At 40.3% G+C, this 20,766-nt stretch overlaps 1 protein-coding gene across 2 annotated transcripts in view; it reads left to right on the top strand.

Annotated features, from left to right (window-relative positions):
• The window catches only part of LOC142494904 (cadherin-related family member 4-like), a 91,380-nt gene that overhangs the window by 53,686 nt on the left and 16,928 nt on the right, over positions 1–20,766 (top strand). For both annotated transcript variants that reach the window (XM_075599583.1, XM_075599584.1), the window contains exons 16-19: positions 1,708–1,923; positions 4,569–4,714; positions 11,057–11,198; positions 19,554–19,807. In XM_075599583.1, coding sequence (XP_075455698.1) covers positions 1,708–1,923; positions 4,569–4,714; positions 11,057–11,198; positions 19,554–19,807 — 758 coding nt within the window. The remainder of the gene's footprint in view (positions 1–1,707; positions 1,924–4,568; positions 4,715–11,056; positions 11,199–19,553; positions 19,808–20,766) is intronic.

Genomic DNA, 20,766 nt, shown 5'->3' on the forward strand with positions numbered 1-20,766 from the left:
CAACTGCAGCAACGATAACGCCCCTTTCTGGGTGGGCCCAAAAAGGTTTGGAACTGAGTTGTGCCACCTATGTCAGCTTTAATTAAGCTATCCTTCAAATTCTTGCAAAAAGTTGTATGAAAACAGTGGTCTGTGTCCCAATATTGGTGTAAGAAGAGGATCAGACCCAAGCAGGTGCCAATGTTTAAGGATGATATTCTTGATATGACCGCTGAAAGTACTATAAGTGGAGACAAATGGGATCGAAAATTGTCTAACTGTTTGCACCACTTCTATTCACTCCAATATAGGCTCTTTGTGTGCTGTCTATTTATATTTTTTACTAAAACTTACCAAGATTCAGCCGCGCCTCAATGGCAATGCGGCGTCAAATGACGCCGCGGGGTCATGTGACATGACGTAACGGCGTCAAATTATGCCATGGGTCGCGTGACCCCGGAGCGTCATTTGACGTGTCTGGGAGGTAGGAGAGCAAGACCGGGGGAGGCCAGGAAGGGGGCCGCAGCTTAAAAAGTTTGCGCTCCCCTGCTGTATAGCACACATACTTCACCTCACTAGCATACAGAATACATGACTCTGTCACAGTGTATACATTTATGGTATTCTGTTTCTCTCCATTTGGGAACTACTGTGGTACTTTCCATTCAACTTTCCTGCCATGCGGATTTCCAAATCTGCCGTCCTTAGGCACTTACCTGTGTCTGCCACCTGTGTCTGCCGCCCTGCTTCCCCTTCAGAATCCAGCATCAGATGATATTGTAGACGTCACCAACGTGACGTCGCATGGTGTTGCATTACCATGGTAACGCAACATCATGATGTCATTTACCGCCATGGTTGCCATGGCAACGAGATGCCGTTTGACGTCATTTGTGACATCCGCTGCATCATTTGACGCTCGATTTTGAAGGAGAAGCAGGGCGGCAGAACGGAGGCGGCCGGCACAGGTAAGTAAGTCCCTTCCCATTAGGTCCGATACGCCGAAAGCATGTCAGATGCGGACATTTTTGCCGCCCCAAAATGTTGCCGTCTTAGTCCCTGGTCTAACGGGAAATCTGACACTGTGGAGGGGAAAGAGAAAAGAAAAATTATTTTCTTACCAATAATTTTCTTTCCTCTATCCTCCATGGCAGTGTTACTTTCCTCCCTTTCATTTTTTGCTGGTTATGGTCGTTTGGTGTGTGGCGTCACATGTATCTTTGCGAATACTGCAAGACGCTGTGTAAAGGAGGTGTGCCTTTTCTGAGGTAGGGGCTTACCTATACATCTTTACTGCCATGGAAAAGATTGAGGAAAGAACATTATCTGCCAGAAATTATGCTTCTGCTTTAAAAACAAAAAAAATATTTTATTTGACTTTGTTGAACAGACCCCAAAGTGAAAGACGTCCTCAATGTCTTAAATGCTGGTAATTGTAGGTTCTGCTGAAATCAGCTATAAACTTCTTCTATGTATACAATAAGCAGACATCTTGACTTGTTGAAGTTCTATTTTTTGTTTTTTCTTGATTCTTAGATGAATGTGAAAAAGTATATGTACTGTAGAATAACAGAGAGAAAGCAAAAAAAAAAAGGTCAGATATAGAATGAGAAACATCTGCATTACATTGCTCCAGTGTATTGAAAAGTACTTCACAATGAAAGAACATATTACTTCTGATTTCCTGAATTCAAAATGAAATAAACATTTGGTTCTCTTTTTATGTAGGTACTGTTACTATTATTGTAAGAGTTACCCGTGTGAATGAACTGATCCCAAAGCCGTTGCCAAACGTGTTCCATGTGCATGAAAACAGTCCTGTGGATTCCTTGGTTGGGGCCGTCAGATTTGAAGACCTTGATTGGCCATTTAATAATCTGAAGTTTACCATTGCTGGAGGTGATTTTGGAAACCCTCCAAAGTTCTACATAGGACCAAAGACAGGTAATATTTTCTATCAAATCTTCCTCAAAATGTTGAGAAAAAAATTAAAAGAAGATGTCTCTGGAATGAGATTTTTTATGTAATTTATAGAAGGCTGAAATATTTTGACAGCAACTCTGGTTCCTGTTTTTTCAGCATAGAATACACTTTTTTGATTCTGTCACAAATAACATCAAAAACCATGGGCTGTCAAATGACTCTTATTTTTTTAACATTTAGTGACTAAATTGAATAAAAGGTGGAGCCTGCATTTATTTATTTATTTATAAAATGTTTTACCAGGAAGTAATACATTGAGAGTTACCTCTCGTTTTCAAGTATGTCCTGGGCATAGAGATATGATGACAAATAATACATAGTTACAAATACATAGTTACATAAGTGAACAGGGTATACATTGTATATGACATTGCATGCACAGTTAAAGATCATATATATTATAGGCGAATGTAACAGTTACAGACCAGATTAAAATGTGAGACAGCTTTAGTTTTGAAAGAATTTTAGACTGGTGGTGGCTGTGAGAGTCTCCGGAAGATTGTTCCAATTTTGGGGTGCACGGTAAGAGAAAGAGGAGCTGCCGGATACTTGGCTGAACCTTGGAACCATGAACAGTCTTTTGGAGTCAGATCTCAGATGATAAGTGCTGCATGTTGTAGGGGTGAGGCGCTTGTTCTGCTAGACGGGAAGCTTGCCCAGAAAGTATTTCAGGCGAGATGAACTTTGCGCCTAGACTCAAGTGATGATCAATCTAGTTCATTGAGCATTTCGCAGTGATGTGTGTTGTATTTGCATTGGAGAACAAAATGGCATATTGAATTGTAGAGGGTATCACGTTTGCTAGGGTGGGTTTGGGGTGCCAAGTTGTATACTATGTCCCCATAGTCTATAATTGGCATTAGCATCTGCTGTGCGATGCGCTTTCTGACCAGCAGACTTAGGGAGGATTTGTTCCTATAAAGTACACCTAGTTTGGCAAAGGTTTTGGATGTCAGGGTATAAATGTGCATCCCGAATGTTTAATGTGAGTCAAACCATATGTCCAAGTATTTAAAACTAATAACAGGAGTTAGGGTGGTATTCACGTTGGTTCTGATCTGGAGCTCAGTCATTGGAAGCTTTAAAGATGTAGACTTGGTCCCAAATACCATTGTTACAGTCTTGTCAGTATTTAAAAACTGTTTATTTTGGGATCTCCAATTTTCAAGTCTCCAAAAGTCAGATTGAAGTATGTGTTCAAGGTCGGAGAGGCTAGGGCTCTGTGCATATAAGATTGAGTCATCTGCATACATGTGTATTGAAGCTCCCTTACAAGCTGTAGGAAGAACATCGCTGAACACTGAGAAGAGTAGGGGGCCCAGAACAGAGCCTTACAGAACACCACAGGTGATATCAAGGGATTGGATTTAGAACCTGAGATAGACACATGTTGGGATCTACCTGATAGGTAGAAATGAAACCAGTTTAAATCATGCTTTCCTATTCCAGAGCACTGGAGTTTGTTAAGAAAGATAACATGATCAACAGTATCAAAAGCCTTTGCAAAATATAGGAATATTGCACCAGTGAGTTGTCCCAGCTCCATTCCACACTGTGGAATATGGACTATGGAAGCAGTTGGTTTGGCAATGGCTGGAGCACCAAGTCTTAGGAACTTATGTAGATTGCAGTAAGTCAGGTCCACATTGGCTGCATTGTTTTAATTTGAGGAGCGCTTGTGTAATCTCTTCAGATACTGGGACAAATTGAAAATTGTGAGCAGTGTTGGGAGAGGGTTGGACTATAGGGGTACTCTCAGAATGAGGTTCATGTTTATGGTTTGGGTTGCGTTTCACTAATAAGTTAGTAGCACACCCCACAAAGTAATCATTGAATGCATTTGCAATGTCAGTGGGATTTGTCAGAGTAATATCCTCCTTAGTGAAATTACAACCACGGTCTTGCATGTAATAGTGTGTAAATGTACATATTCGATATAGAATTCAAATCATGCAGTCCTCTTGAGCTGATCCATGCTATTTGTAGCTCTAGGGAGCTCCAGGTTCCTGAGATACTTACCGGTTTAGTATACTTCCTGGACATTTAAACATGGCCACCTTGGTAGTCTAGTAGGCGCTGCCATTTTGTTTTCCTTGCTGGGAGCAGTAACACCAGTAAATAAACCGGTAGGTACCTAGGGACTCACAGAACTAAAAATAGAACTTTAAGCTTCCAAGTTTTAGACAAATAAATAGCACATGTTTTAAAATGTTTATCAAATATATGACAGCATATAGTTTGAATAGTAAAAATGTGTAGTCATTGTACTGTAGTTATTGGTACCATATGTCACTAATGTATTTTAGGCACCCAATAAAATGACACAGCAATCCATTCAAATAGTTATGTCTTAAGGATACACAATTATATTTCAAAATACTACAATCGAATTACTGGAAAGTTAAAGGACCCTTTAGACCTCAAAGTCTTCCATTTAGCAGCATGCAGGAAAAAAATGCAATCGTGTTATTGTCCCTAAATTAATTTTTTAATAAAATATGTTCATACAATATAATAACAGATAATCATTCTCTACTAACTACAGTATTTAGTAGTTTCTAAAATGTTGCAACCATTTACTTATATACTATATACATATATTCCAGGTATTATCAAGGTACTAGATACACTGGACTTTGAGATTCAGAGCCGTTATAGTGTAACAGTGGAAGCAATTGATTTGAACAATGATCGGCAACCTGATCCCATCAAGCAGTTAAAGAACTTTACTGTTGCTACAATCAATATTTTAGTAAGTACAGTACAGTATGTTATACAAAAGCAAAAATACTGCGGAGCCATACCAACTAGCCTACCTGTATAGTGTCAAGAGTCTGTTGTAGGATGCTTAAAATATCAGAATTAGCATTCAGTTTGTGTTTCATGTACAGAACTTCTATTTAACACGTTATCAATGGGATGAGATATTTACAGAATACAAAATGCTTTGTTTTCATCCTAAAGCATGTTTTATTGTCACCAATGTATTATTCGCCTTGCTCAAGGAACTGCACAACCAACACACCTACTTAATGATATTTCAATAGTGTAATGTATATTTTGAAAGTGGTGTGGGAGTGTGTCTTATTTTGCATAGCACTGCTTAGTAAATATAGCCCATCATGCTCTGGGGTTCTTTGTTTAAGCTTAGCCACTGGAATGCAATTTGAGGGTGGTAAGTGGCTGCAAATCAGAAGAAAAACAATAAACTATCCTCTTCTGTACAGCTTCAGTCAGAATTTGAATGCTGTCAGATGTTTTAGAGCCTGAACAGGGCTGTCCTCAACCATGTTCAGAGAAGTGTGATGAACTCTTGAAAGGTTTCTGTCTTCTATGTTTCTTCTTAAATTCATGTCTTCTATGTCAATTTTATAAACAATTGTCATGTAACAATACTCAGTAATGGGGACATATACACAAAGCTTTTTCTATTTGAATAAAATAAAATTATATAACAAATAAGGCAAACTAGAAGTTAAACTATGTGTGTGTATATACAGCTAAACCCCGTTATAACGCGCCTCGTTATACCGCGATTCGGTTATAACGCGGTTTTCCCGTGGCTCCCGTTTAAAAAAAAAAACACACTGACACACTGCACACACACTGCACACTGCACACACTTACACACACTCACACACACTCACACACATTCAGACACTTACACACACTTAGACACTCACAGACACTCACACACACTTACACACACTTACACACACTTACACACACTCACAGAGATTTAAAAAAAAAAAAAAATTTTTGCACACTGCACACACTGCACACACTCACTGCACACACACTGCTCATTGCTCACACTGCCACACTGCACACACACTGCTCATTGCTCACACTGCACACACTGCACACTGCACACACTGACACACTGCACACACACTGCACACTGCACACACACTGCTCATTGCTCACACTGCACACACTGCACACACACTGCACATACACTGCACACTGCTCATTGCTCACACTGCACACACTGACACACTGCACACACACTGCTCATTGTTCACACTGCACACTGCACACACTGCACACACTCACTGCACACACACTTCTCATTGCTCACACTGCACACTGCACACACACTGCACACTGCACACACACTGCACACACACTACTCATTGCTCACACTGCACACACTGACACACACACTGCACACTTCACCACACTGTTCATTGCTCACACTGCACACACTGACACACTGCACACACACTACACACACACTGCACACTGCACACACACTGCTCATTGCTCACACTGCACACACTGACACACTGCACACACACTGCACACACACTGCACACTGCACACACACTGCTCATTGCTCACACTGCACACACTGACACACTGCACACACACTGCACACTGCACACACACTGCTCATTGCTCACACGGCACACACTGACACACTGCACACACACTGCACACTGCACACACTGACACACTGCACACACACTGCACACTGCACACACACTGCTCATTGCTCACACGGCACACACTGACACACTGCACACACACGGCACACTGCACACACACTGCTCATTGCTCACACGGCACACACTGACACACTGCACACACACTGCACACTGCACACACTGACACACTGCACACACACTGCACACTGCACACACACTGCTCATTGCTCACACGGCACACACTGACACACTGCACACACACTGCACACTGCACACACTGACACACTGCACACACACTGCACACTGCACACACACTGCTCATTGCTCACACTGCACACACTGACACACTGCACACACACTGCACACTGCACACACACTGCTCATTGCTCACACGGCACACACTGACACACTGCACACACACTGCACACTGCACACACTTACACACACTCACACACACTCACACACACTCACACACACTCACACACACTCACAGACACTGACACACACTTACACACACACTCAGACACTTACACACACTTACACACACTTAGACACTCACAGACACTCACAGACACTCACACACACTTACACACACTTACACACACTCACAGACACTTACACACACTCACACCCACATACACACACTTTCTCTCCCATATATACATACACACACACACTCTCTGACTCTACACAGACGGGGGGTGGGGTCGGAGCAGAGGAAAGGCCGCGACCAGCACCACCACCCGCTCCCCCCCCCCTCCTCCCGCGCAGGCAGCGGGAGCGCCAGGGACAGCGGTGGGGAGAAGAAACCCCCCGCTACCACCTCCATGCAGGCAGCGGGAGCACCGGGCACGTGGAGGGATCAGAGGTAAGCGGGGACCGGAGGGACATCCCCGCTCCCATCTCCTTCCCCGCGGGCTGTCCTGCGGTGACAGGGGGAAGCGGGGAGCGGAGGGACATGCCCGCTCCCATCTTCTGCCCCGCGGCCTGTCACGCGGTGACAGGGGGAAGCGGGGACCGGAGGGACATCCCCGCTCCCATCTCCTGCCCCGCGGGCTGTCCCGCGGTGACAGGGGGAAGCGGGGAGCGGAGGGACATGCCCGCTCCCATCTCCTGTCCCGCGGGATGAATCTGCATTAAAGCGGCGGCCATTTTTTTCCCCGCGACCCCGTTAGTAACGCGGTGGTCTCAGGGTGGACCCCGAGACCCGCGTTATAACGGGGTTTAGCTGTATATATATATATTGCAGAATAAATGAGTACTTCGGTATTAGGTGATACCTTTTTTTATTTGGACTAACAATTTATGTCATAGGACAAGCTTTCGAGAGTTCTCCTTTCTTCCTCAGATCAACTATACTGATTTACAAAGGAATCTATGGCTAAAACCGAGGCTAGGAAAGCCTCGATTTTAGCCATAGATTCCTTTGTAAATCAGTATTGCTGACCTGAAGAAGAAAGGAGAACTCTTGAAAGCTTGTCCTATGACATAAATTGTTAGTCCAAATAAAAAAAAGGTATCATCTAATACTGAAGCCAAGATGTGCTGTCTAAAGGTAATAAATTGAGTCATTAGTATAATAAGCTATCCGTCAAATAACTCAATGTGCCGTCATTGTGTCAATAAAACATCTTATTTGCTCTTTGAATTGTACACAGTGGTATTTTCTATTCAAAGTAGTAAACAAACAATTACTTTTAGTACATTGATAATAGTCAAACAAAGACACTGGTATTGCTTATGTAAGTCTTTAGCAAGATGTGTTAAGAAAATATTTAAAAGTAAATATTAAGTTTATTTATATTAAACTGTAGATCCCTTTATAGTAAAATAATACTACGGATTCTTCTTGGAAGTGATGGCTACTAGCAATGTAAAAATGACTGTAGTATAATAATCATACAGTATGATGATTTGTGCTTATGTGGCACCTATCCTCTGCTAACCTCTTCCATTCTATGTCTACGTTTACAGTGCAGATAATTGTAGACCAATTGTTAGAATGTATTCATTTGAACATCTTTACTTAAAGGTCTCTATTTGTGGATAAGTCTGATGCCTCAAAAGAGCTGGTTCTTAATGTAAAAGCATTTCCGTAGGTCTACAGAGAGGAAACTCCACTTTGGAGGAAACTCTAGGTGAGCTATTGCTGTACTCTTCAGCATTCTAAAAAAGTTTGGTTTCTGAATGTATGTTGCAGTATTGACTAGAAATGTACACTATGGTTCAAAGCCGGATGAAAACTATCGTCCCAGCTTCCTAATAATGTGCAATGGAATCTTGAATTTGGAATTGATGATGCAGCGGAAATAAGAAAAAAATGACCTGTATAAAGGCGTAAAAACAGTTTTCTTGCATATGAAACAAAATCTGTAAATGTGAGAGGTCGTTAGTCATCATCTATGAGCACTGTTTTAGCATATTGACCTTTAAAAGTTAAAAGCTGTGTGAACGGCGATGCATTTGCTTAAATGGGCTCCACGCGCGCGCGAACGGGAAGCCACAGAAGGCCCACCGAGAATCGAGGGTGGGAGGAGGAACTCCAAAAAGCAGCAGCTGCCCTCAGCCCTCCAAGTGCCGGAGGGAGATGCAGGAAGATGCGCGCCGCCCGGCGTGGATGCCCCTGGGTACGCAACCCCTTCCTGACTCTCGACCTGCAACGATGAGGAAACCAGGGGCAGGAGGAGGAGGCAGCACCGGTATGGGTTCCCCACACACCCACCAAAAGCCACCAGCCTGCCCCTTCACTGCTCCCCGCACTACCCAGCTACCATACCACTCCCCCGCACCACCTCCCTCCCTGGGCAACCACCACGGGACCAGGGGCAGGTCGGGGGGAGAACCCACCAGACCTCGCTCTCCCCCGAGCCCATCACCCGCCCCGCTTAAGTAGGCCCCGTGCAACCCCTCCGCTGGTCGGGGGAGGGGAAATGTGGGGGGTGGGCCAGCAAGGGGAAAGCCAGCCCCCCCTGGTCACGAGACTCCCCCGCCCATGGCTAGGGGGGGGCACTTTACATCAATTGAATAAGAGTTGACCATAAACTCCTCAGGGATGAAAAAAGCTGAAGTGGGTCAGATAGATAGTTGAAATGAGGGTTAATTTAAGCAAGGGTTCAAATTAATTAGAATGCAAGACATTGAAATTGTAGGAGATAATTCCATCAATGGAAAGGAGGCACAGTTTAAGATGTGGTTTAGACAATTTATAGATTCCTTTAAGAAGGACCTTGATACAATGGAAAGCTGTTATGGGTATTTGATAATATAAAATGCTGAATTCTGGTTAGGCATTAATTAATAGTTCTATATTATACAGTAGCTTAATAGACAGCAATGGCAAGAGGAGAAATTACCTTACTTAATTTTGGTGGCTGATGGACTAATTGCTAACTTTTAGCTAAGTTAGTTAATAAACTAAGTTAATTTTGACACAGCTGTAGGCTATATTTCTTGTTATACTGTAGGTTTACAATTATTTTTGTTTCCTAATTGTATATGCTTAATTATGCTATTCTAGATTTTTTCATCTTATTTTTACTTTTTTCATAAATTGGTAAAAATCCAAAACCAAACAGATCAAGTTTGGGCCTAAACAAGACCATTAGAAAAACACTGAAACTGTTAGAAACAAAACCGAAATGCAATTTTTGTAGAACTCAAGCCATGACCAAAACTTGATTTTAAAAACAAAACAAGTGAAAATGACCATCCTTGAAAATATGGCATATTTTGGTAACAAATTGAACACCTTGGTCTTAAAATATGCATTCAGCACACTAATACGGGTTTCCTAGAAAATATACCAATATATATTATGTTCATTTTAGCTATTCTATGTTACTAAACATGAAATTCACAGTATAGTGTAATGCCAATTTGCTTTTTGTCTCATTAGTTATCAGTTCCATCTTTTTACTGCTGGTTCAAGGAGCTTTGCAGTAGACAATGTACGCTTTTGTATTTTGTCAGCAAACCCTGTAATTAACGTTGACAAAATTAGGTAGTGATTATTGCCTTTCTGTGCATATTATTATAGCAATAGACAAATTGACCATTTATGTGTGCATAATTTTTCTTTAATTGAAACCAGATTGGCAAAAGTAAGGTCTGTTGATTATAGTAGCTATCCAGTTACTAGTTTACACAGAACTGGATTTCGTTCCATTGTTGTGGTACTCTACGTCTATCGCTACCTGATTTACAGGTATTTTACTGCCACAGCCAGAATACTAAAATAATCAAATAGTTAAATAAATATGCATATCCCTTTCTCCATTGACATGAAGCTATAGACAAATTAAATCAGTTCATCTTTGTTATGATTGAAAACTTTTAAATTGTCCTATCTTAAATGCAGTTTACAGCTGTTTGTTAGTGGGGGTGATTATGTTTAATCTAAAATGATAATATTATAATAATGGGTATTGTGTGCTAATTTAATTTAATAAAGTGTACTATTGTAGCTGTACAGTAATTATTTTCCTATGAGTATGAGTATTGTGACCATTATTCATGTTGTATCAGTTATCAATGTAAACTCACTAATCGTGGTATGTGTTTGCAGATGGATTTAAGTTTCACTCTAAAGTACCAACAAATAAATATACTTTATGAGAATGTTTTGTTTGGAAAGTTATCACAATATTTCTTTGTAACTTTTGCAGAATGTGAATGACGAGCCTCCTGTTTGCTCTCCTGCATACTATGAAACTATTATTTATTCGACAGTAAAATCCACTTCCCTTACATTGAAGTGCTCAGACAAGGATTCTCCTGCAAATCAATTGAGCTATATTATAGTATCAGGTATAATTCTTTTAAGTGTTCTTGCTTATTTGTGTATTGATTTTAGTCAGTCAGTCTAAAGTTCACATACAGAACAAACATCAGGGATGTTTTATAAAGTACGTTGTAAATAGAAATTATATCCTCACAAACTATTCCTGGTAATTATTACTGTAAAGTAATACCACAATAAACAGATTTCACAATCTGATTCCATTTGTATATAAATGTGATGGGATCAGTTTCTGTAGGTTGCGGTACCATTTGAAGCCGCATGGTTTTATTTTGCACAAGTCTATGGATAACACACCCTTACATGAACATGACTATCATGTATTATGTACTGTATATGCTATAGAGCAGTCAAGTTTAATATTTTTCTGATGAATCGTTGTGTTCATTAAGATGGCTGAATGGAAAGAAAAATGTAACATTATAAACCTCCTTTGTTTATGAATGGTGTACAATGAGGGGAAAATCAGCCAGAGTGATATCAGATGCAGTAGTGCTGACGAGTATTCTAAAGCAAACGTGGGGCAATCACCAACAAGACCCAGGTACATGCTGGGTACATGCTGCAATATTTCAGTTTCTGCAGACAGATGAATGGCCCATCGGATTAACAGCGGAGGTCCCTGGCAGTCCCATTATAACTGAAATGTTACTGAAATGTTGCAGCATGTACCCAGCATGTACCTGGCTCTTGTTGGTCATAGCCCAGATTTTCCCAGGCAAGTTTAAGGCACGTTTTAGAATACTCGTCGTCGCACCTGTATCATAATATTTCTCTAATTGTATGAAACCTGCACAAAGATAGATATCCATATCTCTATCTCTATCTATATCTTTGTGCAGGTTTCATACAATTAGATAAATATTATGATATCTGATATCACTATCAGTAAAGTGATAAGCTCACAAGACAGTGTGCTCAAAAGAAAAAATCCACTCAAATATAAAATATATCTTTTATTAACATTACTTAAAACATATATTACCGATTGTGAGTGTAACAGTAATTAAAATAAATATGTGAGACGAACTGCCTATAACCATTACTAAATAAATAAACACTCAGGCACAGTATACTACTTGTCGGGTGGTATGAGGTAGGAGGCAGATGCAGCACTGGTGAAAATGACCAACTGAGACCAGAAACACAGATCTAAAGTGCACCAATAAATAGCACTCGTTTGAAAACCATGTTAGAATAATTCATAGGTAGATCTAATAAGGTGCATTTAATTGTAACCAAAAGCTAAATGTAACCCATATACCCAACCTGGGAGAGGTTTATACCAGGAGCTAAGTACTGCCTTAATGATCTGAGTGTGTTATTGTATTATTAAATTGCTATGTGTGGGGTGACCATAACTAACAGCCGCCCACAACACTATTAGGTTGTTGATATATAACACAGAACCAAGTATATCATAAGTTCAGATACATGTGGGATCATAGTCAGAGTCCCACATACAGCTATAGCGCAGCATCGGCTTAGGTAGATCACACATACTGTACAGTCCACTATAAGGTAGTACCAAGTAATAAGCTCCAAAGTATGTTATAATATATTTTATGATGGTTAAGTATATATTCTGGTCAGCTGCAGTAACGTCTAACTAAACTAAAACAGCACAATGTTGGAGACTCATAACATCACAACGTGCCCTACGCACGTTTCCCTCCAGCTACGGAGCTTCCTCAGGGACATTTTCATGATCACTCCCTATCCCACCCCCTTTTTGTCTATCTGATATCACTATGGCTGATTTCCCCCCTTATTGTACACCATTCATAAACAAAGGAGGTTTATAATGTGAATGTATTCTTTCCATTCAGCCATCTTAATGAACACATAGATTCATCAGAAAAATATTAAACTTGACTGCTCTATAGCATATACATAACACATGATAGTCATGTTCATTGTAAGTGTGTGTTATCCATAGACTTGTGCAAAATAAAACTATGCGGCTTCAAATGGCAATATATATATATACATGTAGAGGTATCAGTACCGTGTTAGCCGAGCTTCAATAATCAAAAAATAAATAGATGATACCGTTCTGTGGCTAACAAAATGCTTTTATTTGTGCGAGCTTTCGAGATACACTGATCTCTTCTTCCGGCGATGTTACAATGAATGAAGCAAGCAAAGGGTATACTTAAAAACAGTGTCTCATGGAATGTTATCTGTGCTTGTCCTTCCCCCGGTGTGGATGAGATTTATGGCTAGAGGTGTTAAATGGTTCCTGAAAGTAAGTGATGTAAGAGTGTGTGTGTGTATCTGTGTGAATATAAATGAATGGAGAGCCCACAGTATATACAGTGCTATACAAAAGGGGTGTGTGGAGTGGGAGTTAATATAAATGGAGTGGGTGTGGAAATGTGAGAGATAGTAGCATAACTAAAAGTGTGTGTGGATACTATGTGGTCCCTATTGGTGTATAGGGATGGAAAAACAAGGGGTGTTAGTATGTGTAAGAGACAGCTGTGTGTGCATACATATAGCACAGTATGTACAGACATGGCCTTTAGCGTTCATTGGAAGAGAGTTCACTTGTGTCAGTAATGACTCATAAAATTTCGATCTCTGTTTAAGTATACCCTTTGCTTGCTTCATTCATTGTAACATCGCCGGAAGAAGAGATCAGTGTATCTCGAAAGCTCGCACAAATAAAAGCATTTCGCTAGCCACAGAACGGTATAATCTATTTATTTTTTGATTATATATATATATATATATATACATATATATATATATACCAGTTCCGTTCAAAGAATAATATAAACTGGAATTTATTAATAACCAGAATAGTCTCAAGGACAATGCAAAACTGGTATGTTTAAAAAGGAATATTGACAAAAGATAAAATTAAATGGTTAGCAGCAATATGCAAGTGACATATGAGGAACTTGTGAGCGAGGAGGCAATTGATGGTAATGAGGAGGTAACCACTGGAGTATATAAGAGTGATTGTAGTCTGTGTATTAGCTTACAGCTAGGGAACAATAGTCACCAATTAGAGGATGACCCTTCTCAGAAGTAGATAGGTGTATTGTAGACAGTGCAAAAAAAGAAACAATATAATGGTGCAGATGGTAATAAAAAATATACGTGATCAAAAAACAGTCTCTGCAATGGTTGTACTCACAAATGGTAAGGTAAGATAGATGTATCAGAGACCCATTTCTATCTGATAGGAGCCCTTTAATGGATGCCCTCTTTGGAAAGTATAATAGTTGTAATTCTGGAAGCTTGTGGTGTATGTAGATCATGTAGATGTATCGTGTATCTCCCAAGGATTATGGAGAGAGAAAAGAGAGAACGCACAATAGTATAGTACGATCTAAAATTGTACAACAGTATAAATATAGATATAAATACAAAAATAATGTCCCCGGCGCAAAAAATGATGATCACAGTACCATATCAAAAGACAGTCCTGGATGGAGTGACAATCCTGATAGTGGAGTAATACACAAACAGATGTAATGAGGTAGATTTTCTTCCAGGTGTGATTTCCCAGATGATGTCTGTAATTACAAATAAAAACAAAAACACACCATTGCGCAGTATATAAACTCTAATACCCTAACCAGGCGAAGAATATCCCTACTTACAAGATAGACTCTTGTTGATTCAGGGGAATAAATCTGTTCCAGGCTCTTTTCTTCTTCACTTTGATGTCCACGGACCCCACGTGGTTCCCAAGATGGCCCTCTTCACCCTGATCGGCGTCCTTGCAGGGGCAGCATGCACCGCAGCGGCCGTAGGTGGAGAAAAATAAAGACAGCCTAGTGTACTCCGCATAAAACTTTAATAACAATGATAAAAAGCAGCAATGTTCACACTCACAATATGCAAGGGCAAACATGCCACTCAAGGATGCCGTCCGCAGCTTGTATCCAGCACAGTGGGGATGAGGTCCACGAGGTCACGCGCCAACTGATGACGTCAGTGGCGCAGCGCCAGTTGTTTTCCCCAACACCACAAGGTACACAGCGGGTGACGGCTGACGTGCACTGTACTAGGCTCCTCCTCCCTACGCGTTTTGTGACAATGCGTCACTTCCATCAGTTGGCGCGTGACCTCGTGGACCTCATCCCCACTGTGCTGGATACAAGCTGCGAACGGCATCCTTGAGTGGCAAGTTTGCCCTTGCATATTGTGAATATGAACATTGCTGCTTTTTATCATTGTTAATAAAGTTTTATGCGGAGTACACTAGGCTGTCTTTATTTTTCTCCACCTACGGCCGCTGCGGTGCATGCTGCCCCTGTAAGGACGCCGATCGGGGTGAAGAGGGCCATCTTGGGAACCACGTGGGGTCCGTGGACATCAAGGTGAAGAAGAAAAGAGCCTGGAACAGATTCTCTCCCCTGAATCAACAAGAGTCTATCTAGTAAGTAGGGATATTCTTCTCCTGGTTAGGGTATTAGAGTATATATACTGCGCAATGGTGTGTTTTTGTTTTTATTTGTAATTACAGACATCATCTGGGAAATCACACCTGGAAGAAAATCTACCTCATTACATCTGTAGGTGTATTACTCCACTATCAGGACTGTCACTCCATCCAGGACTGTCTTTTGATATGGTACTGTGATCATCATTTTTTGCGCCGGGGACATTATTTTTTTATTTTTCTATTTGTATTGTTAATTGGATTTGAACGGTCTATTGTTTACTGCCCTCTTGGCTGCATTTGTATCTACACGGATTTTAATTGGGTTTGGTGTAATCACTCAAATTCACCTATTTCACTTGGATCAAGCGCTGATAGAGAGTTTTTTATTTAGTTTGCAGTATAAATATAGATATTGCACTCACATTTTACATAAAAGATATATTCGTGGGAGAGGACAGCTGTAGTCAGACAGATGGTGCCGGTATCTCCAGACGACGAAGTAATTCCGCGTGCGTCACGTGTGTCCGCGTCACATCCTGTGACGTCTCAGGTAAGGGCGGAAGAGGCTGCCTAGCTTGACAGTCTCCGTAGTTTGCCAGCACCTTCCTCCGGTATTCTCCCCAGCTCTGTCACCTCCAACAGCTGACCGATTCAACGCGTTTCGCTGTGGCTTCTTCATGAATCAGCACTGTGTTAAGCCTCGCTCTGTCGCAAAGTATACAATTACAGCGTATATCCAGATAGAGAGCTGAAATCTGTGCTTCAAGTTCCTCTGAGTGTAACCGCGTCACTGCGTAGCTGCGTGATGATGTCACCACATTCCAATGCGTTTCGTCACTGAGAGTGACTTTCTCAAGGATCCTGTAATTGTATACTTTGTGACAGAGCGAGGCTTAACACGGAGGTGCATTGAGCACTGGATATCACTCTGCATCTCAGGAAGAGGCACACACCGGAAACCTACCTATGAGGTCTGACACGGAGGAAATTACCATCTCTCCGTAAGATTTGGCAAACGGCTGGGTTTCATTACATCACAGCAGGGATTTCTTCTAGGAGTGAGCACTGTTTTACAGCGGAATCAGACTGCACGTTGAGAGGATTTACTCCGTGCACCATCAGGTCTGTCTACAATACACCTATTTACTTCTGAGAAGGGTCATTCTCTAATTGGTGACAATTGTTCCCTAGCTGTAAGCTAATACACAGACTACAATCACTCTTATATACTCCAGTGGTTACCTCCTCCTTACCATCAATTGCCTCCCCGCTCACAAGTTCCTCATATATGTCACTTGCATATTGCTGCTAACCATTTCATTATATCTTTTGTCAATATTGCTTTTTAAACACACCAGTTTTGCATTGTACTTGAGACTATTCTGGTTATTAATAAATTCCAGTTTATATTATTCATTGAACGGAACTGGCGCTTCCTTTTTTTTTTTTTGGTTTGTAGTTTATTATGGTCAGGCTTGACCATTTAGAAGCATTGCCTCTTCCGTACAGACTGTTCCTATGCTAACATCAATATTTCATCTACATATATATTAACTGCACTTCACCTTCACTTTTAAAACATTTATAACTTTTTGCACATCACGGTTATTTTTATCACAAATTAGCGCTACTATTTGTTTTTATACATATATATATATATATATATATATATATATATATATATATGTATGTATGTGTGTGTGTGTGTGTGTGTGTGTGTGTGTGTGTGTGTGTGTGTGTGTGTGTGTGTGTGTGTGTGTGTGTGTGTGTGTCTTGGTGACCATAGAGAGTTGCAGTGCAATTCACTGTAAGGGTGTAAGTACATCAAAACAAAACAGCCGTAGAACCATATTAGTTCATAATAGCCAAAGTGGCCAAAAAGATGCTGCTAGCCCATGCCTATCTGCTGTGTCTAGCATACAACGAGATTTACCTTGACAGTAACACTAACCTAACACTTACAGATATAACCAGACTTACAGTGCCCAGCACTGTGGACAAACAAGCAAACGTCTGCAGTGCTGGGGACAGAGTCTGCCACAGCGATCACGCTACATGGGATCCATGCTTTCCAATGGAACCCCTGTAGCATTAATCATTCGGTGCCACGAAGACCGTGGCCCCAGCACCAGATGTTATGTTTTGCTACATCTGTATAAAACTGTGTAGTAGGAGACAGTTAGCCAATCAACACACATTTCTAAGAGGCCTCTACACTAAACAAATGCACCAGAAAGTACAGTAAGAATATGTATATACAACGCAATAGAAAAGAACAATCCAAAGATTGGAGCGGAGCACAGCTGTGAAAGATTGGGGCTAACATCAATAAAAGGTGGGTTAAAAACTATACTTTAATAATCATGGAATACGGAGAACATCAGGTAAACATTCTGACGCGTTTCAGGCAAACGCCCTTAATCAAAGAGTGGATTCGCGTCTGATCATACTCACACTCTTATAGATGATCCCCCGTCTCCAATCACAGAGTGACGCAGTGCAGAATTGCGCCAAAACCAGAGAGACGAATCTCATTGGAAGAACCCGTCTCCCAATCAACTGCCTCAGATGGAAGGTGCGTCCCGTGTAAGCGGAGGATCATAAAACAAAAGTAACGAGCAGATGTGTAATACTAACAAAGACATAAACAGATACAATAAAGTTTATACAAAGCCAATAATGACATAAAAAAGATTTTTTTTTAAAAACAACGAACTAGTTTCCTATGTGGCTAGCAGATATAGAGAAATTCTAACTATAATGAATATAATAAATGTTTGAATATCTCCATAAACAAGGAGGAGATAAAAATATTTATCTAAAAAGTTCTCATCATTGCAATTATGTAGATTAGATATCCAACTTGATAATAGAAGTATCCAAAATTGTAAAGTAGACAATAACATCAGGACAGCATATTTTTTACTGCTCGTTACTTTTGTTTTATGATCCTTCGCTTACACGGACGCACCTTCCATCTGAGGCAGTTGATTGGGAGACGGGTTCTTCCAATGGGATTCGTCTCTCTGGTTTTCGCGCCATTCTGCACTGCGTCACTCCGTGATTGGAGGCGGGGGATTATCTATAAGAGTGTGAGTATGATCAGACGCGAGTCCACTCTTTGATAAAGGGTGTTTGCCTGAAACGCGTCAGAATGTTTACCTGATGTTCTCCGTATTCCATGATTATTAAAGTATAGTTTTTAACCCACCTTTTGTTTGTGTTAGCCCCAATCTTTCACAGCTGTGCTCCACTCCAATCTTTGGATTGTTCTTTTCTGCTACCGACCGGCGTGATGCACGCAAAGGATAAGCTGCCATTCATATGAGTACTACATTTCCTCCATTATTTGATTGGGGAGAAGCTGACAGTTATCAGTGCTGTTCTAGAGGAAATTGTCCAGTGGAGCACTCTTACTGGATTATTATACATCTATACAGTTACCTGTCTCCACTATTTGGACGATTATTGCATTTAACCCCTCATATGACATGCATATGCACTGGGTCTATGAGTCTCACCAGGCTTGATCAGAGTTTATCAAATACATAATTATGCTTTTTATTCAGGATTACATTTGAAATATATGTTTCCTTCATGTACTGAGCACCAGTATTTGGAACTTGCTTCTACCTATACAACGCAATAACATACTGTCAAGGAGATTACATTTTTAGTAACCCCTTCAGTGCCAACTGGGCCACAAAGGCACTCTAAGTGAATACCTACCATAGCCTAAAGGTATAGAAGGAGTTAGGGATATCTTCACAATCTTATTCCAGAAGAAACCTTATATACTGTGACTCCAGGGTCTTATTGACTCACTAGCATATTCTATTCTTGCTTACTCCATATTCTTTTAAGGATATTCTCAAGTAAAGTATCTTTTTATTACAATGAATTGACTCACATTGTTGAAACGCTGTATTTCAAAAATATATATCTACTGTTCTTGTTTTAGGAGACACAGCTAACCGTTTTACCCTACAGAGAACAGGTTCCGATCCTCCTACTTTGGCAACATCTCAAAACTTTCAGTATAATGTTTTTGAGGGCATTAAAGATCCAACAAACTTTCAACTGCTGGTTGAAGTTACAGATGAGTTGGGAGGAAACAAAGCTTTACAATTATCAACTACAGCTACGATAATTGTGCATGTGGTTCCCTGGACAACGACAGTACCAACAAAATCCACAGAATCCACAACAACAATAGTAAGTATTTCAATGTGAAATGGAATAATAAATTAGCTTTAAACAATGACTACATTTATTTGATTTAAATATTCCCAATTCTAAGTATTATAAGTATTAAGGCATTTTAAGGTTGTTTGACAATATATGCCATTGTTGTCCCCACAAATACAATATTGTTGTTATCATACAATTTGATGAAGGGTCTTATGTGATTGAAAAATAATATGACTTTTCTGCATTCTGTTGTCCTTTCAAATTATAACAGAGAAAAACTAGTAGGTCTGTGGTCATCTAACTCAGGTGGGTTGTGCTGCCTTTTCTAATCCTTTTTGATCGTGGGTTGACAAAAGAAAATGAGTGAAGGGTTCGATGAGAAACTATTGCCAGACTATCAGGACATATGCTGCAATATGGTGCCAAACTCTTTATAGGTCTAAGAAATAAAAGACAGACTTTCGTTTCAGGAACAAGAATCATAGACAATTTAAGTCTCTTTAAAATGCAATACACCAAAATCGAACCAACTCCAATGTTTCGAAAGTGCACCTAGAAATCAAACAGTATTGTTATTAAATGTCCTTGTGTTATGTTAACAGAGTAACAAAAAACAATAGCCCGAATTCTATTGGAGTCATATTTTAAAAGTGCTTCCGATTACAAATATGAAGTGAAAAGCTCCATCTCAATTGAAATGATGCCTCTGTGCTGCTTTCATATTATTTTTGGTCCAACAGGAAAATATTAGGGCACCAATTGTATAATAATTGTATATTAATTCTTGGGGGACAAATTGGTTGTATAGAGATTTTAAGAGTGCTTGGTTTGGGGATTCAAATAAGTAAAGGAATAAATAAATAAATAGCTGCACTATATTGCCAAGGATCTGAAAATGTCAATATTATTATATTATAACTTATACCTTAAATTTCCACACTACCACATGACACCCATTCATATTATCTCTACACAAACACATT

This window comes from Ascaphus truei, chromosome 5, assembly GCF_040206685.1.
Source record: "Ascaphus truei isolate aAscTru1 chromosome 5, aAscTru1.hap1, whole genome shotgun sequence".
Lineage (NCBI taxonomy): Eukaryota > Metazoa > Chordata > Amphibia > Anura > Ascaphidae > Ascaphus > Ascaphus truei.